We start from the raw sequence: 26,650 nt of genomic DNA, 5'->3' as shown, positions 1-26,650 counted from the left end.
GTAATTAGCAGCAGTTGAAATTAGATAATAAGGTATAATTTATACCCAGCTGCTAATGTTTTTAAAATATTCACTCATAATTCTGTTTCCTTTAAAATACATGCAAATGTTGTTAATAAATGATTATACCTTGACATTTGAATAAACTTTATTTGTATAGAAAAGGTGAATCACTAAATTTTAGCACCTTTATTCATAGTTCAAATTCCACATTGGTACCCAAATCCTACATTTTTTTTAATTCTTTTTTTTTTAATATTTATTTTTTAGTTGGACACAGTGTCTTTATTTATTTTTATGTGGTGCTGTGGATCGAACCCATGGCCTCACACATGCTAGGCGAGCGCTCTACCACTGAGCCACAACCCCAGCCCCAATCCTATATTTTTCGTTATAAATATTCATTTGGATTTGCCTCACTTGAAGTGCCTGATTGATGTAAATTGAATTTTAAGTTTAATGCACTGGAGGAGTATAAGGAAAAAGCTTGTTGAATCATTTTATAAAATGAGGTAACCTTTTGACTAATACCAGTAATTACCTTTTAGTTTACTTTAAAAAAAAATAAATCTGGATTGGACTAAGTAATATCTCTTATTTATCTCTTACTTTTCCCAAAATGTACAGTCTGTTTGTTTAACGGTTTTTGCCAAATCTCTGCTATCTATGCCCTCTTGTATTACTGTTTTTTTCATACTCCAGGATCATCTTTTTCTGTTCTGCTTTTTCAAAACTTTATTTTTGTATCCCAAATGAACAATTTTTTCTTTGGTTATCTTATAATTGGTTTTTCACTCTCTTCCATAATTCTGGAAGCCATTATCAGTATCTTTTTATTATTTATTAAAGAATTTAGGAAGTATTAAATTTTAGTTGTATTTTTCTAGATTTTTGTAGTCTTCATTGGTGTGTCTACTGGACATATTTATGGCTTTACTTAGTGACATTTTCATTACCCTTTTTGTGTTTAACATTTTTATATTCATATACAATACATATTTCCATATTTTACCAATTAAAAGTCTACATAATATGGCATTGTTTTTTTAATTAATTTATTTGTTCTAATCAATTATACATGACAGCAGAATGCTCTTCGGTTCATTGTACACAAATAGAGCACTATTTTTGACTTCTGGTTGTACCCAAAGTAGAGTCACACCATTCATGCAGTCAAACATGTACCTAGGGTAATGATGTCCATCTCATTCCACCATCTTTCCTACCCTCATCACCCACCTTTGCCCTTTCCTCCACTCATCCCATCCCCCCCATTATGGATTAGCATCCACTTATCAGAGAAAACATTCGGCCTTTGGTTTTGGGGGGGAATTGGCTTATTTCATTTAGCATAATATTCTGTAACTCTATTTACCTGCAAATGCCGTAATTTTATTCTCTTTTATTGCTGAGTAATATTCCATTGTGTATATATACCAGTGTCTTTATCCATTCTAAATGGCATTATTTATAGTCACCATAAATGTTAATCTGCCCTTTAGAGATAGTCACCTTATACAAAACAAGTTTTAAGCCTATGTTTGTCTATTACTCAAGAAATAATGTTAGTGAATATTTACGTTCAGAATGTACTTAAAATGTTCTTTAACTTTACATATCTCTGTTCAAATGATTGAAGGAATTATTGGTATATATTCAGATAATTGTTTTTATTATTTGTCTAATCACTAAAACCATTCAGAAGTTCTCAGCATTTGCAGTAATGGATGGCAAAGACAAACTGCTAGGCTGATGTTTTGCACTAATAGAGAAAGGTCTCAAACAGATCTGTTTCTACAAATTTTAAAAAGCAAGGGTGGGGGAAAAGTAGAGAAACATTGAAGAACTTTTACAAATAGTGTAATGGAACTGTCATGTTTGAATTCTGATTCTTTAAGTAGTTTGGGTTAGAAGATCAGGAGTGCATTTGAGATGAGTAGACTTAAGAACATGATTATTTCTGTGAAATTTGAAGATCTTAAGAATTAGTTTTAAAAGTCTAATAAAGTACCACAGAATCATTTCATGATATTGTATTTGTAAAATATTACCCCATATGCTAATATAGAAACATCGGTGAAATGAGTCATGAAATGATGAAGAATTGACCAGAGTTTCTCACTTGTCACATTTCTGAGAGTTAGTTTGTTTACAAGATTTTCTCGTCATTGAATAAGGTAATATATATTAAGATGCTGTACTAACTTATGTATAATTATGCTGGATATAGTTTTTTTGACATATTTTGTCTCAGGTTAAATAATCATTTGTAGTTCTCCCCTTTCTCTTCTCCGTTCATCACGTTGTACTATTATTTGTAATGCAATTATGAAAATTTCTGCATTTGTGGCAGATAAATGTAAAGTGGCATTAAAATCCAGATAGTTAAAGATACGAATTCTACATTTTGGAACTGAACAAAAATCTGTTGATTATTTACTGGGAAATCTGAGTGGCTTAGGATTTAGGCAGGAACCTTTATTTGGAAGTAGCCCTCCTTTGATCTGTGATGCTAACTAGAGTGAAGTGATCCTCAACCACACATAATCTATATATGTTAGTTCTTCTGACTACACTTTTTCAATTTAGTCTTTTGGAAATAACTACCTCATTGGTATTGGTGACATACCTTGAATCTTAAAACTTTCTCTGCCATACCAGGTAATTTTATCTGTTTTGTCTCCTACTTTGTTCCAATTATCTAGAAATAAGCCCCATGTGTAATAAGACTTCAGAAAATGTATGCTGAATGAATTCCATATACCTCCCAGTCCTCATTGTTCAGCTGCTTATTCATGGAACAAAGGTTTATTAACCTGGGCTCTTAGAGTATAGTTTGTTTTAGTTTGTTGTTTTGTTTTGGCAGCACCTTGTAAACCCAGGGGCACTCTATCACTGAGCTACATTCCCAGCCTTTTTTATTTTTTATTTTGAGATATAGTCTCACTAAATTACCCTGGGTGGTCTTGAACTTGAGATCTTCCTGTCTTAACCTCCCTAGTTACTGGGATTAACAGGTTCAAGGTGTTTGCTTTTATTCTACTGGAATAGTAACTGCTCCGTATAAAACTAACCAAATAATTGCACAAAGTAATTTTAAATAGTAATAAGTACTAGGTAAAAAAATAAAATATATCAATATGGTAAAATGTATGAAGTATAATTTGGCAGTGAGGGAAGTCTCTTTGAGGAGGTGTTATTTGAGATAGCAGAATATTGATAAGGAGCCAGCCTTGTGAAGATCTGGGAGAAGAATCATAATTTTAATATTGTCTAAATAAAACTTGCATAGAGAGATATTTATAAAATTCATTTTAAAACTGTTTCCTTGCCCCAAATTGTCCAAGGTTTGTGACTCTTAGAAGACAAAAGAGGTGACTACTTTTTTCCACTTGCATTTTTTTCTCTTAGTTATCTTTGATTACTCGTGGTTCTTTGATAACTGTGACAACTGTTAAAACTATTTTATAATTCAATGGGGCTAGGGATGTGGCTCAAGCGGTAGCGCGCTCGCCTGGCATGCGTGCGGCCCGGGTTCGATCCTCAGCACCACATACAGACAAAAAATGTTGTGTCCGCCGAAAACTAAAAAATAAATATTAAAAAAAAAAATTCTCTCTCTCTCTCTCTCTCTCTCTCTCACTCTCTCTTAAAAAAATAAAAATATAAAAATAAAACTATTTTATAATTCAATATTTCTCTGTTGTCTGTTTCATTATTTCTGCTCTTATTTTTGTTTCATTTTACTTTCTTTGGATTAGCACTATTATCAATAAGTCAGACACTTAATATATTAATTTTCCATCTTTTCTGTTGTAAGTATTTAAAGGTCTTCGTTATGGGTGCAGTGGTGTACGTCCGTAATCCCAGTGGCTTAGGAGGCTGAGGCAAGAGGATCATAAGTTCAAAGCCAACCTCAGCAACTTAGTGAGGCCGTAAGCAACTCTGTCTCCAACTAAATGTAAAAAAGGGCTAGGGATGTGGCTCAGTAGTTAAGGCCTCTGGATTCAATTCCCAGTACTAAATAAATAAATAAATAAATGTCTTTGTTTTTTTGATGAATACAATTCTGTCTGCATCCTATGTATTTTATAATGTTTTGGTTACCATTTGTTTCTTTTCTGATTTTCATTTAAATTTTTCCCTGATCCATGAATTATTGAAACTTTAAAATTTATAAACATTTTTAAGCTTTTTAAAATTTATTGACTTCTAAGTTAAGTATGCATATAACAATTTAATGCTGATGTCTTTGAGTGGATTTCAAGAATGGATGGCTTGGGCTGGGGGTGTAGCTCAATGGTAGAGCACTTGCCTAGCATGTGTGAGGCACTAGGTTCAATACTCTGCACCACATATAAATAGATAAATAAAAGTATGGTGTCCATCTACAACTAAAAAATATATTTAAAAAAAAGAATGATGGCTCATTCTTGTAACTTCACTGAAAAGAATGCATATATTTTAATTGTTGGCAATTATTTTTCCATGGCTTATTGTGTTATTTATTTTTCAAGCTTATTGTGTTGTTCAGATATTCTATATCTCAATTTTTTTCTGCTTGTTCTGTTAATCAGTGAAATGGGTATTAAAATAACCTACCATAGGGTTGGTGTTGTAGCTCAATGGTAGACCTCTGCCTAGCACGCTCAAGGGCCTATGTTCAATCTTGGGGTCGTGGGGGGTAGGGGAGGAAAGAGAACCATAAAACCACAATAGTGTGTTTGTAATTTTTTCCCTGTAATAGTTTTTAAAATCCAATTTGATTTCCTATCTTTTTTTAAAGTAGGCAAACTTAGTCCATTTGTTTTTTATTGGTATCTTTTTGGGGGGTAGGGGGTAGTACTAGGAATTGAACTCAGGCACTCAACCACTGAGACACATCCCCAGCCCTATTTTATATTTTATTTAGAGACAGGGTCTCCCTGAGTTGCTAAGCACTTCACCATTGCTGAGGCTGGCTTTGAACTCTTGATCTTCCTGACTTAGCCTCCCAAGCCACTGGGATTACAGGTGTACACCACTGCATCCAGCTAGTATCTTTTGATTTGTATCTGACAACATATTTTTTTCTGTTTACTTTCCTGTGCTAAATTTTTCCTTCCTGGTTCTCTCGTGGTAAGGGTCTTTTCAATTTTTGCCCAAAATATTTTTATTTTACTCTTTTTTAATGCTAGAGTTAAAATTATACATTTCATTAATTCTGGTGAAGTTGATAGCTGTTTCTTCTAAAAATCTTTGCACAATTTATTTTACTGTTTTAGAAGAGAAATTTGCTGTTCTAATTGCTTTTCCTTTATAAAAGTAATGGATTTTTTTTTCTCGGTATGCTTTTTTAATTTTTATTTTGGTGCTTGTCCTATTGTTATAGTTTAGATAACAGTTGTCCCCCGGGGCTCACATGTGAGAAATGCAAGTAAATTTAGAAGTGAAATTTAAACTTTCATTGTCTTTATATGGAAACTTCGTTATCTCATTTCTCAGGAGTGAAATCCTTTATTTATTTTGTTTTATGGTAGACTAATTCCTCATGCTTTCTATTTGGAGATAGCATGTTGGTCATTACATGAACTTTATCTGTGGCGATTCTCAGCAGCCTGGTTTAAGGGTGTATCCCTCCAAAGATATTCATACTTGCTTTTGCCAGGTACTCGGGCTTTATTAGCCATAATCTAATTTGGGGATTACTTTTTTAGTTTGGGGTTCGAGATTATGTAGCAAATGTAGATTTGATCCCCACGTTTATTTCAAGATAAGTCATTGATCTTGAACTCTTGAGACTTTTTTGCCCGAGCCAAGGCATAGCCATAGCATCTTCCTTATCTCTTTATGTTATATGGGTAGAAGTGTTCAGATTTATTCTTTCATTGGGTGTGTAGTCTTTAGGGGAGCTGGCTTTATAGGGAACATGTTAATGTAAACTCACTGCCTTGCTTAGAATCATTGGTCTTATTGCCTAGTCCTTAACTGCTTTTGAAATACAGGCCTTTTGGTTACCAATACCATCTGCACCCTTCTTGTGCCAAATAAACTCTCAGCTTCTACTTGTTGCTCTTATTTTTCATTTTCTCTTTATCATTAACTCTTTTTTTACAAAAAAATATATTTTTATAAATCTTATATATTTTGTTCTTTTTGTGAGGTGGAATGATTTTTATAATACTTAGTATTCATGTTCCCCACTAATAGTCTCCGAATAGCTTGCTCACATATGTCCTAACATTTTAATGAATTTTCTACTTCATTTAGTATACTGATAGATTTTGTTGTTGTTGTTAGATGCAATACCTTTATTTATCTTTTTTTGTGTGTGTGTGGTGCTGAGGATCCAACCCAGTGCCTCTCACATACTAGGCAAGCGCTCTACTGCTGAGCCACAATCCCAGTCCCTACAAATAGATTTTTTAATAACAAAATTTTTGTTCTTTACCAATACCAAACTGAGCATATATGACATCTTGGCTTTCAAGACTTTAAACCTTATTGAAAATCTGGTGACTTAGTTTTATTCCATTTTGTTTTAGTTAACTATCACACTTTCTGATTAAGCAATTCTCTCCTCTGCAAAATGAAAAGAAACCTGGAATTTTGGTAAAATAATATTCTTTCCAAATTTAAATGTTATAGGCATAAAAGTCTTATGTGAAGCCCCAGACCCCAGTACCTCAGAAGGTGACTCTATTTAGAAACATCACTACAAACACACTTCCTGATGTTACATTACATAACTTGAGTTTCTTTTTGTTTTATTGCCAATTGTTCCCAATGGAATATAAACTCCACAAGGCATGGATTCTGCTGATTTTGTTCACTTTTGTATTAACCCAGAACAAGATATGGTACATTATTGGAATTCAACTCTAATCTTGAAAAAGGTGATTAGAGTAGAATGAGTTCATAGGGGTGGAACCTAACCCAGTCTGACCAGTGTCCTTATAAGACCTGGAAATTTGACTGGATTTGGGGGCTGGAAATCTTGGGTAGTTTAGAGAGACACCAAAGATATCAGGGCACAGAAGAAAAGCCCATGTAAGTGGTGCTGGCCATCTGTAAGCCAAGTAGAGAGGGCACAGAAAAAACAAACCTGCCAACCCCTTGATCTTGTATTCTATCCTATAGAACTGTGAGAGAATAATTATATAATAATTTCTCTACATAAAAACCCTTGTTGTAGCAAAACAAATTTTTATTTAAAATAAATAAATTTCCTTGACATACTAAGAACTTGCAAATCAGTACAAGAAAGTCAAACAACCCAACTGAAAAACAAGGACAATAATATGTAGTTTCTGGAAACAGAAATATGTTCAAATGAATTGGGTATATATACTGCTGTTAAACATTTTTTGAGTTAAAAAAAATTCACCAAACTTCTCAATTCCTTGTTCAATTTTTCTGTCAGTGTGTAACAAACCAACTCAAACCCTAATGCCTTCAATTCAACAAGCATTTAATTTGTTCATTTCTGCTTTCTGGTCAGGGCTCACTGGGCGTTTTTTCCACTGGTCTTTACTATAGGCACTCATGGACTTCCAGTCTCCTATATATTCAGATGGTGCTGGAAATCTTGGGTAGTTTAGGAATCCAGGAAGGAACTAATTCAGTAGTCACAAGACCCAGTATCTTAAATACCTTGGAAAACCAAGTTGTATGATCAAGACCAGAGTCAGTATTGAGGACGACACAAGATGTAATGCTAGGATTTGTATGGTTCACTGAAGTCCATCACTACAAACACACTTCCTGATGTTACATTACATAACTTGAGTTTCTTTTTGTTTTATTGCCAATTGTTCCCATTGGAATATAAACTCCATAGGGCATGGATTCTGCTGATTTTGTTCACTTTTGTATTAGCCCAGAACAAGATATGGTACATTATTGGGATTCAATAAATTTTCTTGGATGAATATGTCCAGTAAACCTAGCTAGCTTGTGTAAAATAAAATGGTATATATTAGGGGAGGCATGTATTTCTGTGTACATAATAAATTTCTGGAACGATAAATATTTTATTAACTAGGAACTGTACTCCAGAGAATAAGGGGGCATTTGATTTACATTATTTATTCCCATAATGTATCACAATTTTATAATGTAGAAAATATATAGTAAGATATGAGAAGCATTTTAAGTTTTGTAATTTTTTTAAAATTTATAATACTAAAATTAGAGGACTTAGGCCAATAAACTTGGAAAAATTATTTTAGTGTGTCTTGCCAGTATAATAATATTTTATTGAATATACAGTTAAGTACTACACAGTACATTGAGTATCTCTATAACAAGATTCTTTGTTGGTTTTTTGTTTGTTTGTGTTTATTCTGGAGAGGTGTGCTGGGGATTGAACCCAATGTACTTTATCACTAAACTACATCCCTCAGGTGATATCCTTCAGTAATTTACTACCACTGTCAAATTCTAAACTATGAGGAAAGAAGTAGATAAGATAGTATTTAAAAATTTTTAAAATAACTGTTGATTTGTTGAGATTGCTAAAAATGTGTTGGAAATAATAGCAAAAATTAAAATTCTTCAGCTCACTTTGAAATTTAAAAAAAAATTTAGAATAACAGGAAATCAAGAACAAAACTGCAATAATATCTAAAAAATAATAATTAAAGTACTCTCTATGGTTACACTGAGTGAAGTAAAATTTAGTCTTAAACATGTATTACTAAAAGGAGAATGAAAGAGTTTTCAGCTGAATAGGTTAGAAAACAACAAAATGAGCCTAAGGAAAATGTAAGAAAGGAAATAGTAAACTTTAAAAGTAAAAATGATGTTTTAAAAGAAAGCTACCTAGCTGACTGCTTTACCCTCCTAATATATCTTCATACACTCAGCCGCTATGCTGTGGCAGATTATTTCTCCATGACACTATGCCTCTATAAATAAAATTCTTCAAATTTCTCTTAAAATGACTCACAAGACTCTTCATAACCTGACTCCCATCTACTCTTCCTTTATTTCTTACCTTGCCTTTTTGTTCCGCCATACCACTGTCCCCTATCCCCTGTTCCAACCTATAAAGCTACAGAACTTCCTTTGGTTTAGTGAACACGATAAACTTTTTGTGACTTTCCAATCCTTGAGTTTTGCACATATTCATTCTTCCATGGGTCTGAAAGGCCTTCCCACTGTTTTGCCTGGCTAATTATTATTCAGTCTTCAGGACTCTGCTTAAATTCTATATTCTCTATAAATCTATAATACATGTATGTGCACATATATTTGATAGTCTCATGTGCTCTGATATTCTCACCAGTCAGTATCAAAGAAATATTTAAATAAGAAGATCAGAAATCTAAAATTACATTGCTTAAAATTATTAAACACTTTTCCAAAGCTACTTTTGCCAGAATAAATGAGTCTAGAAGAGTATACTGTGTGCTAAAAGAAGTATCTTAAATTTAGCAAATGATATGGGTTAACAGATATAATATCGGGGGAAAACAAATATCTTTGAATCTTCTCAAGATGAATTTTAGGTACATCAAAAAATTAAATATGAACATTTAAATTATTCAAAAGCTAGAAGAAAATAGAAACTAATACTTGTCAAACCTATAGATTCATATTATATATTGTGTACATGCACAAATATGTAGTAACATATTCCACTATTATGTATAATTATAAGGCACCAATTTTTAAAAGTTTTTTTAAACATTTTTGACATTGTCCCATGCAAATACAATATAAGCCACAAAAAATTAAATTTTTAAATAGCCACCTTAAAAAATTAATATAGGCAAAATTGTAATGTTTTATTTAACCCAGTATGTCCAGAATATTATTTTAATACATAATCAATATAAAAATTATTAATTAGCTATTTTACATTATTGGATGTTTTGTACTAAAAGCCTTTGAAATCTGGTGTTTATTTCACACTTAGAGCACATCTCAGTTCATACAAGCCACATTTCAAGTGCTTGGTAGCCACTTACGGATAGTGGCTGCTATTAATGGACAGAGTGGCTGTAGAAGAAATTAAATATAGAAGAAATAGAAGATATCATAAAGAAAAAAAATGGTAACATTGACTGTAGGAAAATAAACAATTCTAATGAAATAAAAGGAGAAAATATTTGTAGCATAACACAGTGTAGTATTCTTACTCTTAATATGCAAAAAATTCAGACAAGTCACTGAGAACTCCTAAAGGCCCAGAAAATAAATGATAATGACATAAACAGGCAGTTTACAAAAGAGGATAAAACATAGCAATAATAAAGAAGTACAAATTTGACTGGATACATTGCTCAATCGTGGAATGCTTGCTTAGCATGTGTGAGGCCCTGGGTTCAGTTTCCATCACTGTGGGTCTGGTGGGGGATGGGGTGAAGCCTAATTAAAACAATAGTAACATTTTATTGTTATTTGTCAAACCAGGAGAGATTATAGAACTATAATTTTCAGGATTACACAGAAAGCAGTAAAAGGGTGTTCTTATAGTCTATGAGAGGTACTATAAAGTAGTAAAACCCTTTTAAAGGGCAGTTTAGCAGCAGGCACCAGAATTCCTCTTCTGGGAATCATAAGGAAGCAATACTAATCATAGCAGAAAACTGCATAACAAAATGCTCACTTTGGCATTGTTTATAATAATGAAAAAAATTAAAACTACAAAAATTCCTTACATTAAAAGAGTGGTTAAGGGGCTGGGGTTGTGGCTCAGCAGTAGAGCACCTGCCTAGCATGTGCAAGGCCCTGGGTTCGATCCTCAGCATCACATAAAAATAAATAAATAAAATAAAGATACTGTGTCCAACTACAACTAAAAATAAATGTAAAAAAAATAAAAGAGTGGTTAAGTAGTTTATGGTTTAGTCATTTAATTATATACGTTGCATAATATAACATGGAAGTCTTTTTTTAAAATATTTTTAGTTATACATGGACACAATATCTTTATTTTGTTTATTTTTATGTGGTGCTGAGGATCAAACCCAGTGCCTCACACATGCAAGGCAAGTGCTCTGCCACTGAGCCACAACTCCAGTCCCCATGGAAGTCTTTTTTATACTAACAAACTCAAAAAAGATACAGAATTAAATCTAGAATTTAGTGCTGCACAATTCTGTGCAGCATAAGACTTAAAAATTTTTTTTTAGAATATTGTCTTGGGATAGAAAAACTTTAGACTTCTTTTTTCCCAGTTTTCTGTTTTTCTCAGTTTTTAAATGTCATAAAATTAGACTGTATTTTATCTTCCTGATACGGAAAAAAAACTACTTAAAATGGTGGGATTAATTCAACACATTCGCAGCCATACCTTAATATGTACAATTCAAGTGTGCTCAACTCATGCTCTACCAAATCAATTTATACTTCAGAAAAGTACAATACTTAGCTAATGATGAATTCCCATAAATAATCAAACATTTGGGATTTGACTCCATCTTTGTTTCTAAGTAATGTTTCTTGACCTTCTAATAAAAATTTGTCTCTATTTTCTTTTTCTGTTTCCTTTATTTCTGGCCTATGTCTGGCTTCTAGAAAAAGTGAAATAATAGTTTTTTTAACAAACCAGCATTGTAAACGTGTAATTTCCATTTTCCTTCCCAGTGTCCTAAGGTTAAATAGCTTACATCTGCAGCATTTAGTATTTTTATGTACTGCTTTGCTCTTACTATTTTGATTAATACTTTCCCCCCTTTTTAAGGTTATTCTGGTACAAGTAAATCCTGGGGAAGCATTTACAATAAGAAGAGAAGATGGACAGTTCCAGTGCATTACAGGTAAGAATGGCAATTTATTACCATTTGTGACCCAAAAAATTGGTGATACAAAATAGTATATATGCTTATGGTTTCTTCCTTTATTTCTCATTACTGCCATACGAAAGCACAATACTGTTTTATGTAACTATTGCCATAATATCCTAACTAAACTCTTTGCCATGGTTTCTTGATTAATCTTTCTGTATTTTATTGTTCATATTACTTCCCTACTTAGAAATCTTTAATGACTGTAGTCCAGATTCCTTAGTCTTTCAAAAAGATAACTGCAATTTTCTAGTCTTGTTCCCACTTCAATTCCAACATTGCTTCCCTTTAATCTTTTCTAAGTCATCTTAATTACTGTCTTTCAAACCTGTCTTGTGCTGTCAGTAATATTTTTTTTTAATCTAGAATTCATCCTCTATAACCACTATTCCAGCCTGTACAAATCCTACTGCTTTAAGACTGAACTTAATTCTTACCTTTAAGAAGATTTTTGTAATCTTCCTTTAGTGAGCATCCTCTTAGCATTTTGAGGCTGGGTAATTCTTTGCTGTGAAGGGCTATCCTGTGAATTGTAGAATGTTTAGCAGAATTCCTCACCACTTTTCATGAGCCACTTCTCCTTACCCCCATTTAGACAAACAGAAATGTCTCCAGACATCAACAAATACCCTTGGGTAGAAAAATTGTCCCCAGTTGATGCAAATCACTTTCATATGTAAAGATGAAAGCAATAAAAAATTTAGTGGCTAAGATGGGCCCTCAATCCAAAAGTATCCTTATGAAAAGGGGGACATTAGACATACATGTAGGAACAGTGCCCTGTGAAGATAAAGGCAGAGATCTACAAGCCAAGAAATGGCAAAGATCACCAGGAAACCATCATAAGGTAGGAGAGAGGCTTGGAACAGAATCTACCTTATATCCATCAGAAAAAAGCTAACCTTCCCAACACCCTATTATTTCATTTCTAGGCTCCAAATCTGTGAGACAATAAATTTCTGTTGTTCTAAATGAAAAATAAAATAAAAGTCACTGGCTGTGGAACCTGAATTTAAATCTCAACTCTGCCTCATACTAGCTATGTGATCTTGCTCATGTTACTTAACCTCTATAAATATTTTTCTTCTCAATAAAATTGCCATCCCAATCAAGAACAGTATATCTAATAGGATAATTGTGAGGGTTAATTAATACACATACAGTGTACTCAGACATGGCACAAATAAGGTACTCAATAAATGGTGGTGGTGGTGCTAATAGAAAATGACCTCCATCTCCTCTGAAATCCTGTAATACCAATGACTGTGCCATTAATTTATCAAATAACTGTGCTATTTTATAGTAGTTCTTCTAGTTTTTTTTTTCTTTTAACTATTTAAGTTTTGATATAAAAATTTTATTCAGTTTCTCCAACTATGGTCTAAGCCCTGAGAGCAAATAACATCTCATATTTCTTTTTATTCCTTTGAACCTAATAGTTTATTTAATTTAAAAAGAGTTCATTAGAGGTAGGGTGAACATATACTTTACTATCATCCAAACTAGAATACTTCTGAAAATGAAAGAACTTTTGTAAGTACTTCATGACTAGTATGAACCAAGACTTATGGTATTCCCTCTCCCCCATTTTATCAAATCTATAAATAGCATACACTTCATTACCTACATGAAAATAAGTCCATCTTTAACTATGTGTTTCATAGAATGTAAGTTTCTAATAGATTTATTTTTATATCTTTTTCAAATTGTTTTCAATAAATATAGTTTATATTGGAAACATTTTAATAAATATAGCATTGATCTTTTCAAGCACATTGGCAAGCTGAGTATGGTGGCACAAACCTAATTTATAATGTGCAGGCAGTACTAATAGTATCCTAATGTTAGGAACTGACCATCACATTAAAACACTTTTATACAGGGACACATTTCTCTGCTTCACTGGAACATAGAAGTTCCTTACTCTATATGATAGATTTTAAGGATGGAAACTGAAGATTAGTGAATAGAATTTTTTAAAACACAGGAAAGGAAAAAAGGGAACTAGACATAAAGCAAAAAGGCTTTCCCCTCTGTTTATATGTTCATTACCTAAATGAAAATAAGCCCATTTTAAAAGTGAGAGTAGGAATAGAAGGGAAGCAACAGGTAACAAGGAGAAAGAGAAAGTCTCAAGGAAGGGAAATCTCATGCCAGTGAAGCGGAGAAGAAAGAGATCCTTAGACCAAGAGAGAAATTACAAGATGGGTTATGGGTGGAAGGAATAGTAGTGAATGAAGGACTGGGGTTGAAGTCCTTGTAAAGACCAGTGTGCTCTCACTCCAAGCAAGGGAAGCATACAGAGAGAAGAGTATTGACTACAAGAATTCATCACCTCCCTTTTGTCATCACTAGTCACTGTCATGTAGCAAGCCCCTTCCTGGCTTAGTTCATCTCATATTTCTTTTTATCCCTTCGAACCTAATAGTTTATTTAATTTAAAAAGAATTCATTAGAGGTAGGGTGACCATATACTTTACCATCATCCAAACTGGTATACTTTTTAAAAACAAGAGTAGGAATAGAAGGGAAGGAACAGGTAACAAAGAGAAAGTCTCAAGGAAGGGAAATCTTATGCCAGTGAAGCAGAGAAGAAAAAGAGATCCTTAGACCAATAGAGAAGAGTGGGGGAGGAAGAAAGGAGAGGAAGGGGAGGGCAAGAACTGGGAAATGAAATGTACCAAATTATGCTCTATCCATATATAAATATACCATATATAAATATACCACAATGAGTCCAATGTGTGTATGTAATTATAGCACTCTAAAATAATAATAAAAGATCAGTAGTGTAGAGTAAGAGGATCAGGGAAAGGGAAGGTATTGGAAAATGAGATTGATCTAATTATCTTATGTGCATGTATGGATATAGCACAATGAATCCTATTTATGATTATAATGCACCAATAAAAATATATTAATTAAAGTAAATTAATTTTAAAAATTTTTAAAGAAAAAGAGGTCCAAGACCATCAAGTTAGAAAAGCTGTTCTCTGGTAGCCACTATACTCATCATAGAAAAATCTCTATAGTAAAACCTAAATAATTAAGATAAATCCAGTATAAATTAATAAACATTTGAATTAAAGCTCATTCTTTTTAAAATAATTTTGTTATCTTTCAAGAATTTATAAAAACAATTGATGTGGCTGTGTTACTATAGTATGCTGATTTTAAATCCTTTGGGTATAGAACAAGGAGTGGGATAGCTGGGTCAAATGGTAGTTCCATTCCATCCATTCATCAGCAGACTGTAGTAACACAGCCACATCAATGTTTATAGCAGCTCAATTCACAATAGCTAAACTGTGGAAGCAACCTAGATACCCTTCAATAGATGAATGGATAAAGAAACTGTGGTATATATACACAAAGGAATATTACTCCACATTAAAAGAGAATAAAATTATGCCATTTGCAGATAAATGGATGGAGTTGGAGAATAATCATGCTAAGTGAAGTTAGCCAACCCCAAAAAACCAAAGGCTGAATGTTTTCTCTGATAAGTGGGTGCTGATCTATAGTGGGATAACGTGGGGAAAATGAAGAACTTTGATGGGGCGGAGGGGAGGGGAAAGGTGGGGAGAAGGCTTGGGGGTAGGAAAGATGGTGGAATAAGAGGGACATTATTACCCTAGGTACATGTACGACTTCACATATGGTGCAATGCTATATCATATACAACTATAGAAATGTAAAGTTGTGCTGCAATTGTGTACAATGAATCAAAATGCATTCTGCTGTCATATATACCTAGTTAAAGTAAATAAATAAAAAATATGGAAAGAGAAAAAAATTATAAAAACAAGGTTACAAAGAGCTTTAGAGATCTACATAATCACCTTCCTTTATTATAGGTTCAGAATTTGTGAGTTACAGCTAGTTATGAGTAGTGCTTAATGTAGTCATACCTTTTCTACTGTAGCATACTTCCTAGAGAGACAAATTGCTAGTGATTTTTTCTGAGACTTTACTGTCTACTGAGGTGTACTGTGCCAGTTGCTGGTAATTCAGAGAACTAAGACAGTTCCTGCCATTCAAGAACACGGGAAAAGGGGAAATTAGCAATGATATACAGAAAAAGAGAGCTATTAGAGATGTGCCTAGGGTATTATGAGAACACAAAATGAGACTGTAATACAGAGTAGTATGTAATGGGAAAAAAAATTCCTGAAAGAAGTGAAACATAAGCTATTTTTAAGGAAAATAACAGCTAACCAGATGGACAAAGCATATTAAGACATTTTAGATAGAGAGAGGGAAAAGTGTTCAAAAGCAGCCAGAGGGAAAAAATGACTTGAATTATTTGAATAACCACAGAGATTGGAATTGCTAAAAAGTTATATGAAAAGGGGGTGTGGCTAGAAATGAATCTCAAAAATGTAGAAAGAACTTGAAGTGGCTTGAGCAGCATACTAGGAAATTTAACTTCATTGGGAGGATGTAGAAGAGCCAGGAAAGGAAAATACACAGGGAAATAAACATCTAATTAATGATTTGAAAAGATTAGTGATGCCTTTTGTTCTATTAATATTTGATGTCTCTTGGCCCATAAATCTTCCTACTATAAACATCTAGAGATGTTCAATAAAATATAACAAATATTCTTTTAAATGCATGGCTAAGCTTCTTTCTATTCCCTTCACTTCCCAAAAAAGAAACAAAATGAAAAAAGTAAAAATATATACTTATTTGATTTGATGATTTTTATTGTCTCATACCATTTTTTCTGAGTTCTCAATGATGATTTCTGTAATCCTTTAGCTCTTTACCTCCTTGTTCCACTCTGAGATATATAAAAGTGCAGTCCCACTGACCACTTTCCAGTTTTTCTTTATGTTCTATGGTTAGGTTTATTTGTACTGCCTGATTTGGACCCATACTTTCTTTTTATTAACCTTTTTTTAAACAGTGCTAAAGGATCAACTGAGGCCTCACAACCTGGGTTCACACCTAGGCAAGTACTCTGCCACTGTGCTACAGCCCCAGCCCCAGTATCTCATTTTTACTGTTTTTAGCTGCAACTCATTAGTTTCAGCACAAATACATCATTACTTTTTAAATGAGAATATTACCATGAATCTGTCTCAGTTTTTTTTCTATTCTAAAATATTTCTTATATTTTGAAATCAGTCTAAAACTTGGTGGGTTTTTTTTTCTTTTTTGTAATGAAATGCTTTGATAAGAATGTCAACACATTATGTATGATGATATATGTACTGTGAAAATTAAGTCATTTTTGCTTGGTTACTTGTACATAAGAAAGTAAACATTTATTAAATGACTTAAATTTCTGGTTTAGAATTAACAGATCTTTGTAACATATTAAAGACTACCCTTAGGTTTGTTTTTGGCTTTTTGTTGGTTTTTGTTTGTTTGCTTTGTTTTGTTTTGTTTTGTTTGGGGGCGGGGTTGGTGCACAGGTAAGCAGAAGAGGAAATTGGCAACGTTTCTAAATTGGATTACTAGAAAAGTTATAGAGGTTATAACTTATATTCTCTATATATTGCATAGAGAATATGTCATACATATTAAGATCTATGTCATACAGCTGGTTCTCCAGGTGATAAACTGGTACCTATATGTAGATATCATCTGTTCTTTGAAGCTCTTGCTTCAGTTTCTCTCCTTTTAGTCTTAGGTATACATATAGAAATAATTGAAATCAGGATTCAAGTTCTACAACTATGTATGTCTGTCATAACCCTTTCATAGCACCCAGTATATAGAGAATGCTCAATAAATGTTTAAGTTAGAGAAGAAAACAACTTTTCTTGAGCATTTCTGTGTCAAGGAAATGGAGTCTATGTAGACAAATTTTAGGTAGTATTCTCCGTAGTTAGAGGCAGATATGGTTTTATTTTCCTCTTTTCCATGACATCTCAAAAATTAATAAATGGGGCTAAGGAATAAGAATGTGTTAATTAAATATTTAGTATTTTTGCATTGTTATAGCATTTCTACTTCTTTGGACATGTTGTTTATGTCTGTGGAACCATACAACCAAAGATTTATGTTAAATAAATAGCCACTAATTATGTTGGTCATGAATTCACAAGATCTACATTATTTTTTTTTTACAACATAGGTGCCACATTTGCATTTTAGCGAAATTAGAACCTTATATTCTTTATTTATTCATTCGGTATTCAGTTAAGAGACAAAAATGAATAAGTACTCTTAAACTCCACAAACTTATTTGCCTTACATATCTTTATGTAAAGGCAAAATTAAATTTGTTTACCAGCCCACTGCCAGAAAACAGTTTGTCTCATGTTGTGTTATCCAGGGCTTTGTTTTCTAGGGATTTTCTGCTATTTTTAATCAATTGCTTTGACAAAAATAAAAGACATGTTAATGAAAATTTTAAGTCAGAAGGTTACAAAGGATAACTTAAAACATTGTCAAGCTCAAAAAATAATCAAAACTTCTTGAAATAAGTCAAAATTAGTAGGATGAAATTTAATAGGAATAAAGTTCTACATTTTGATTTTAATGAAGCTGACTCTTGCCTTTTAACACAAAAGAAGTTTATTAAGATTCTCTTTCTTCCCTAACAGTTCAGTCCTGAAGCCATTGGGGTAGAGATAGGGAGTATTCCAGTGGAATGAGGGAGGCAAGATGCAGTTCCTCAGAGTGGGATTTCAGTACCAAAATTGGATGAGAAGCACATTACATAGGAGAAGAACCAAGTTTAGGAAGACAGACCCAAGCAGAATAAGGCAGCCTGGTATGGAGTCCAAGGCTGAGGAGGGTATCTTCAAGAGAGTCATAGCATAGTGTGTGGCATAAGAACTTGAATAGGATGAGAAAGCCATTGACACAATAGGATGGTCCTGAGCTCAAGCAAGGGTGAAGAGGTCATCAGTGTGGACATGATCATCAGCGTGAGCTGGGTTTGTAGAAGCTCCAGCAAGTTCAGACCACCCCTATGCTGGTGGTGTTGTGGAGTGGATAGTTAGAACCCAAGTGGAGTTTAAAAAAAAAGGTAAGAGGAGATATCCACAAAGAAGTGATCAATTTAGAAAGTCACCATTAATACCATGATTATACTCCTGCTACTTCTTCACTAAGAACTCAGTAATACTTGTTTCCAGCACATAGACCACTTCTGTAACAGGAAATGTATAACTTTCCACCATTGCCTACAAGATTATCAGCACCTATAAGAGTGATAGTCTGTATCAAGTTGACTCCTTAAACCCATGAAGGAACTTCAGATAATATGCACTGAAACAAGTGACAGTGTCTGTTAGAGTGTAAGAGAGGAGACTTTAAATTTATAAATAGAGCTTATTTTAGCAGAACTGGAGTTAAATATGAGCTGTCCTATTGAATCTAACTTGCACAAGAGAAAACAAAATAAATCTTGGATTGTAGAAATAGAAATGTAAGTTCAAAATAGATGGTGGTGTATGTGGGTTAGATGTTTTCAGTTAGCATGTTTAAAAGAAGTATTGGCTAACTTGGGTTGTCCCAAGGAAGGTAACGAGCAGAGAATAAGAGCATGAAATCTTTCTTACAAAAGATTTTAGAAACAAATGAAGGATGTTTAATCTAGAAAAGAGAACAGTGACTAGGAAGACATTGTTCCATGTACCTCTGGAGGGCAGAATTTACACCAACAGATTAGAGTTAAAGGAAGCAGATTTTGACTCAGGGAAAAACCATAACCGATATGACTGTATATAAATGGAGTCATCGTTTGTTTTATAATTATATGTATTCATGCACTCATTGGATGGTACAAAGGTACATATATAATTATATGTATTCATGCACTCATTGGATGGTACAAAGGCAATTTCTACATAGGGAGTTAAGTTTGATTAGGTGAATTCTAGCCTTCATTCTCAGATTCTTTGATTCTAGAATAATCTACTAATTAAACTGAGATCTCTTTAGTTAATTATGGGAATGAGTACTTTGAGTGAGAATCTTAAATTTAACAATTACACTTGTGCACAGGCATATTTCATAAAGTAATTGAGCTAGTGAATGGTTATTGCTCATAATAGACCTATAAGCAGAATGCCAACTAGTTAATTTAATAATACTATTAGTGATGGACACTTGAGAGAGAAACTTGCACTAAACTTGTGACTCTTTTAGGGGTAGGAGCAATTATGCTATCTTTATCATGGTATGTAAAACTTTATTTAACTGAAGTGTTCCAGATATATTATCTCCTGTTTTGTTTCCTTAACAACTGAAATTGTCACTTTTCATCTGATTCTCTTTACTAAAATAATGCCATTTGCTTGCTTAGCAGGTATTCTGTTGATAGGTTATAATGAACTGCTAAAATATTTTAAAGTTGTATTAGGTGCTCATTTGCCTTGACAATAACTTCTGTATACCAAAAATAGTCTTTTTATACTTGGGATATTTTAGTGCCTCGGAGTCTTCAATATGCACCAGTTAAGATTCTCTGGTTATATGGAAATGTTAATTTTAGTATGTGAATAGTGAGCTATCAATAATCACCTGAATGTTATCTATTTAACAGAAATAACTTCTGCTTATTTTCTATGATTTGACTCTTATGTTTAGAAAAAAGTATCAAGGTGACTTCAAATTTGCAGAGCCAGATCGCCTTGGTTTCCTCATACTTACCTTACTTAGGGAACCCAAGAACCTATTTAACAATCCCAGAGTGTGTTAATGGTGAGCCTCTTCACCCTCTAGTTTAGAATAACATTAACCCTCACCTCCAAGTCCTGTTACTTTCCCTTTTGGTTCCAAGTAGCTCAGACCTGTTTTTAAGCAGGTATTGTTTTTAAGATCATTGTTGCTACAGGTGGCTTTCTGCTCTGCCAATGGGGGTCTAATTGGCCCTTCTTTCTACTGCCCCTCATTCAAGAAGTAACCAGCACTGTTGTTAATTGACAGCTCTTTTGTTCTCATTTTTCTTCTCTTCACTGTCATTGCTGTTCATCAGTGTTTTTCTGCTCTCAGATATTATCTTTTCAAGTACTTCATCCTGACTTTCCCTCCATTCCTACAGTTTTTGAAGGGAAGGGAAAGTTTGTTTCAAACAATAAGTACCATTTTGCTCACTTTCTATGTGTTCTGGGATCATGGTGAGTATGACCATAGCCATTCTTCCTCCCCACAGTTAGTCAGCGCTTTCATATTTATCATCTCCTTTGCGATAAATAATTTTTTTTAAAAAAAAGGACTGGAGATGTGGCTCAGTGATGAAGCACTCCTGGGTTCAATCCCTGATACCAAAAAAGGAGGAGAGGTTAAAATTTTCTGTTAAATTTAAGTTTTTATTTAATCAGGACCATTTATTTAATTATATGTTATTAAGGATATCAACAGAATTAACTCATTATGAGAGAAGGAAAACTTACTTTTAATGAATACAGATACATAGAAATCAGTTTGCTACTTGAAGCATTGTGGTAGGACTGTAGTTTTTTTAAATTTGTGCTTTCTATATAATCTCATAATTTTGATGAATATGAATTGTGTAAGCCATATAAATGTCTTACCCCTTTTAAGTTGTTCAATTTGACTTTATTTCATGAAACATTTAGTTGTTTGAACCCAATCAGGAGAATGGTATTTTTTTTTTTTTAAATATTTATTTTTTAATTTTCGGCAGACACAACATCTTTATTTGTATGTGGTGCTGAGGATCGAACCCAGGCCGCACGCATGGCAGGCGAGCGCGCTACTGCTTGAGCCACATCCCCAGCCCAGGAGAATGGTATTTTGAGTACAGATTGAATACAGCATTTTGAGTGCAGATAAGTGGATTTTTAAACTAGTGAAGCCTAGGAAAAGAGACATAGCAAATTTTTAAGTACATAATAATAGTGCAACAATTTTCTGAACATCAAGGGGGTTAAAAAAAAAAAGTAATGTCCAAATTTAATGTTATAATATAGAAGTATTGCAAAAATTCTGATACCAATGAGAACAGTTAAGAAACCCAAGGCAGGGAATCTGAGGAGACATTAAGAATTTTGTTGACCCAGAAAAGGGTCAGTGTAAGCCAGGCTGTATTTATAAAAGATAATTTGTTTGAATTTTTTCTATTTAACCAAGTCATTCTGTGAAGGGATGCTGGGGAAATAAACCAGTATTTACTACAAAACTACTTTGTGCTTTAAGTACATTTTCTTAACCCTATGAAAGAATATTCAAAAAAATCACCTTCATTATTAAAAATAAAAATGAACTTTCCAAAGTTAGCTTCAGTAGAAGAATTTCCTGATAAGAGAACTAATGAATCACAAATACAAAGATTTACCTTAGTTTAGCCTTATAGTAAGGAGCACCATATTTTGGGACTCAGTAAATACTAATTAAGCAATCTGTTCCAGACATAACAATTTGTTTATGAAAGCATAGCTGGCATAAGGCTAAGATGTTCAGAGAATATTTATATTAAGTCATAAAGAAACTACCATGAAGTTAGCCTTGTACTATCTGCAGGAAATGTACCAGGAAACAAAATATCTTTCCTGGTTCCTTTCTTTGTATAGCAATATGTTGGATGTGATTTCTAGTACCTACCTACATACATAGAGATGGAAAAATCATTTCCCAATTTATCTAGGTTTTATCTTCATGGTTTCCATGTCCTCGTTGCTTATCATAGCAACAGACATTAGGTTTAATTTCATTTCTCAGAAAAACCTTTACTCTTATGTACAGAGGGTGACTTGTACTCCTGACTGTGGTTACAATTGTATATCAGTGCCCCCATTAACCATAAGAGTCACAAAATAATGTAATAATGGTGGCAGGAGAGGATTTCCTTGCAGTATGTATTCATTTCTCTATGGCTCTCTCAGAGTCATAATTTTAACACAGAGCCCTCTAATCCTAAAACCAGTGCAATAATATTATTTAAAGATGTTGATTCACTTTTAGAGAGTTAAATTTTAATCAAATACAGTTTTCATTCTTCATGGTTTAGTTTTCTGTCTTTGAAATCCCCAGAAAGTCTCATTATAAAATCCTTAAACATTTTTTTGGAAAATCCTTTATTATTACAATGAAATGCCATTTTATTTCAATATTTTAACATTTTTAGTCTCAGTGTGTTGGAATTCCTTTTTGTACCCGGGCTCCTGTCGCTTGAGAACATTTGAAACTGTATTGCTAAATGCATGTGCTCTTCCTTGCCCTAAATCTCTTTTCTTATCCTGAAGGTTAACACACCTTTAACAGTTACTTGAAAGACTTAAGTTCTGCCTTACACCCTAATAGGGAAATAGGCAAGTAATCTGAAGTTAAAACGGGGGCATTGACAAAATGCTGTGATGGAATTAGATGTGCCTAGATACACATGGGAGGTCAGAGTAGGAATACCTAAGTCAGCAATGGGAAGTCATTCAGTGCTTCAGGAAAGGATGATATTTAAAGAAGAAGTAGTTAGCTAGGTGGGAAAAATAAAGAACTATCTTTGAAGGAGAAGGAATAATAGCATGTTCAAAGATGGAGCACACAGAGATTAGAAGAGGCTGAAAAGTTATCATTAGAATGGAGAATAGGGTAGCTCGGGGATGACTGAATGTTAGAAAATATAGGCTGTATTACAAATACCATATAGTTTATGCTAAAGATTTTGTGTTTGAGGCTGTAGGTATAGCTCTTCAGCAGAGTGTGAGATCCTGTGTCCATTTCTTTAGTAAATGTGAGACCCTGTGTCCATTTCCTAGCACCAGAAAAAATTATTTTAGTTAACTTTTTTAGATTTTAATTGCCAGTTTGCAATTTTGCAAGACCATATCTCAAATTTTTAAAAATAAAAATAAAAACACCTAGGAAGGTAGCTCAGTGGTAATGTGCCCTTGAGTCGATCCCCATTTAGAAGGGAGGGAGGGTGGAAAGCTTCAGATTTTATCATGAAAGGAACAGGAAATCACAGAAGGATTTTAAGCAGAGAAATAACCACAACAGTAGTAATAAGAATGAGACCTGGGGCTCACTGTGGAAGGTGAGAAGAAGCTAGGGTAATTCCCAAATTCCACAGTTATTTTGGCAAAAAGATAAATGACAGTGACTTTCACTGTGCTAGAGAATACAGGAGAGCTGGGTGTGGTGGTGCACACCTGTAATCCCAGCTACTTGAGACTGAGGCAGGAATTTTGTAAATTTGAGGCCATCTTTGGAAACTCAGTGAGATCCTGTCTCAAAAAAAAAATACAGGAGAAAAAAAAAGAATCAGCATTAGATAAAAAAAGGTTAGAGATAATAAATTTCTTTCTGAAAGTATTAGATTTAAAAACCTTTTAATTTATGGGCCTTATTCATTAGAAAGACTTGGAATGAAAATACATAATTTGAAGTCATGAGATATGAATGTGCTTTTGCAAGAAAAAAGTGTGAAGTATGAAGATACAAGATTGGAGTTGGGGTCAAGAAAAAATTCTAACATTTAAAGGATAGGAAAAAAGGTTGCATATAGGGATAACGCACAGGACTTATTTATCTAGTCCTGCTATGGGTAGAACAGTACAACAGGTACTATAATAGACCTGTATATTAGACCTGTATAATAGGGTTATAATATAATATATAATAGACCTGTATAATAGAGTTAATAGACATTAGAGAAGGGGGAAAGGCCCATAAGTTTGGGTGTTAAGGAAAAAACAAAAGATTTATTTGCTATAGTCCTTACCAATACCTTAAACTCTCTATCTCAAAATAATAAATTCATTCATCGTGAATTTTCAAGAAGTGGTTGTCATTGGCAGCATGTTCAGAAGAGTTTGGAACCCTTTTCTACAAGCATATTATAAAAACCTAATTTTTAAAATTTTTTTTGCAGTTGTAGATGGATAGAATGCCTTTATTTTATTTGAATATGGTGCTAAGGATCAAATTCAGTGCCTCGCACATGCTAGACAAGCGCTCTGCCACTGAGCTACAGCCCCAGCCCATTAAAAACTAATTTTCTAGAACATATTTTCAGAAACCATATCATTGAGCAAATTCTCTCAAGTTTCAGCTTCTACTTCTAATGTGTTTTTGTGGGGTTTTGTTTTGTTTTGATGGGGTGTTTTTGTTTTTCACAGTACTAGAGATTGAACTCGGGGGTACTTTACCACTGAGTTACATTCCCAGCCCTTTTTACTTTTTATTTTGAGGCAGGGTCTAAATTGCTAAAGCTGGCCTTGAACTTGTGATGTTTCTGCTTCAACTTCCCAAGTTGCTGGGATTACAAGTATACATCACCATGTCTAGCCCAGCTTCTAATGTTTGATCTTCATAACTAACCTACCTACCTTCTTAGTATCCAAAAATAAACATACAAATATACATCACATCACTTTAGTGAGAGAAGGAAAAGAACAACTTAGGTAAAAGACAAAGAAATAGAAATATTTGTAGCATAACACAGAGAGTTACCTTCTTAAGTGTATTAAAAAAAAAAAAAAACCCTGCAAATCCAATACAAAAATAGGCAAATGCTTGGAACAGACAAATCAAAAAAAAAGGAAAAAATAAATGGCTCTTACACAGATAGTCAACCTCACTCAAAAGAAAATGCATTGGGAGGCTGAGGCAGTGGGATCACCAGTTCAAGGCTAGCTTCAGCAACTTAGGGAGGCCCTAAGCAATTTATCGAGATTCAGTATCTCAAAATAATAAATCAAAAGGGCTGGAGATGTGATTCTGTGGATAAGTGCCCCTGGGTTCAATCCCACGTACCAAAAAGAAAATGCAGGGATTGAGGGTGTAGCTTCATAGTAGACTGCTTGCCTAGCATGCACAAGGCCATATGTTCAATTCACAGCACCACAGATAAAAGAAGAAGAAAATGCAAACTAAACTACAGTGGGATACAGCTTTCACCTTTCAGATTGGCAGTTATCAAAAAGATTGTTAATTATCGGTGAGGGTGTGTAGATGAAAATACATATTAGTACAAAAACAATATAGAGATTCAGGAATATAAAAACCATAAATCCTCTTTGACACAACAGTTCCATTTGTAGTAATTTCCCCTACAGATAATGTGATGTGATATTTGTACAATGGTATTCATTGCAGTATTGTTGTAATATCAAAAGGTTGAAAATGTGACTGTTAGTAGGGGAATCACTAAATAAATTATGGTATATTAACAGAGGAATACTGTGCAGCTGTTAAGAGACTGAAGCATCTCTGTATGTACCAGTGGGGAAAGATGTTTAAGATATAGTAAGGTACAGAACACTGGTTGTGTTTTTTTAAAAAACATATACAGTTGCTTTAAGATTCATAAAATATCTCTAAAAGATTTGAGACAAAGAATGGTTGCCTTTGAGAGAGATACTATGTAACTAGGGGACCAGGTTGTAAAAGGAAAGTCTCAGACCTCTACTCAAAATATCTTCAAAATATTTCATAGCCCCAAGCTAAAGGCCTGGAAGAAGCTCTGTTCCCTTATCTTTCTGTGTTTAATATAATCATAGATGACCCACTTAAACAAAGTTCTGCTTCCTAGTCTGGTAATGTTTAAACTTGAAAAGAATGAAAAGAAGAGGATCCTCTCTTAGCCTTTGTGGGATTTTGTATTTTGTCCCAGCTCTTCTCAGTCTTTTTTGTACACTGGTACATCCCTTTTTTTAATGTTTGTTTGGTTTTGGTTTGGGGGGGGTGGTTTTTTTTTTTTTGTTTTGTTTTGTTTTGTTTGGTTTGGTTTTGTTGTTGTTGTTGTTGTTTTTGAGACAAGGCCTTGATAAGTTGCTGAGGTTGGTCTTGAACTTGCCATAGCCTCCTTGAGTTGCTAGGTCTACAAGGTGTGTGCATCACCATACCCACCTCTTCTTAGTCTTAAACCATACATTTGACACAATTCTTAATCTACTTTTTCCTGTTTTAAGACCATCTTAGCTGGTAGGGACTTACCCTGAAGAGGTTGG

General features: G+C 33.6%; 1 protein-coding gene across 4 annotated transcripts in view; it reads left to right on the top strand.

The window, feature by feature from the left end:
* The window catches only part of Fndc3a (fibronectin type III domain containing 3A), a 164,412-nt gene that overhangs the window by 53,312 nt on the left and 84,450 nt on the right, over positions 1–26,650 (top strand). For all 4 annotated transcript variants that reach the window (XM_048800917.1, XM_015484283.2, XM_048800915.1 and 1 more), the window contains exon 3: positions 11,672–11,747. In XM_048800917.1, coding sequence (XP_048656874.1) covers positions 11,672–11,747 — 76 coding nt within the window. The remainder of the gene's footprint in view (positions 1–11,671; positions 11,748–26,650) is intronic.

This window comes from Marmota marmota, unplaced genomic scaffold (assembly GCF_001458135.2).
Source record: "Marmota marmota marmota unplaced genomic scaffold, marMar, whole genome shotgun sequence".
In the NCBI taxonomy this organism is placed as follows: Eukaryota; Metazoa; Chordata; class Mammalia; order Rodentia; family Sciuridae; genus Marmota; species Marmota marmota.
Note: the sequence above shows the minus strand (reverse complement) of the source record. Positions and strands in the feature narration are given on the sequence as shown.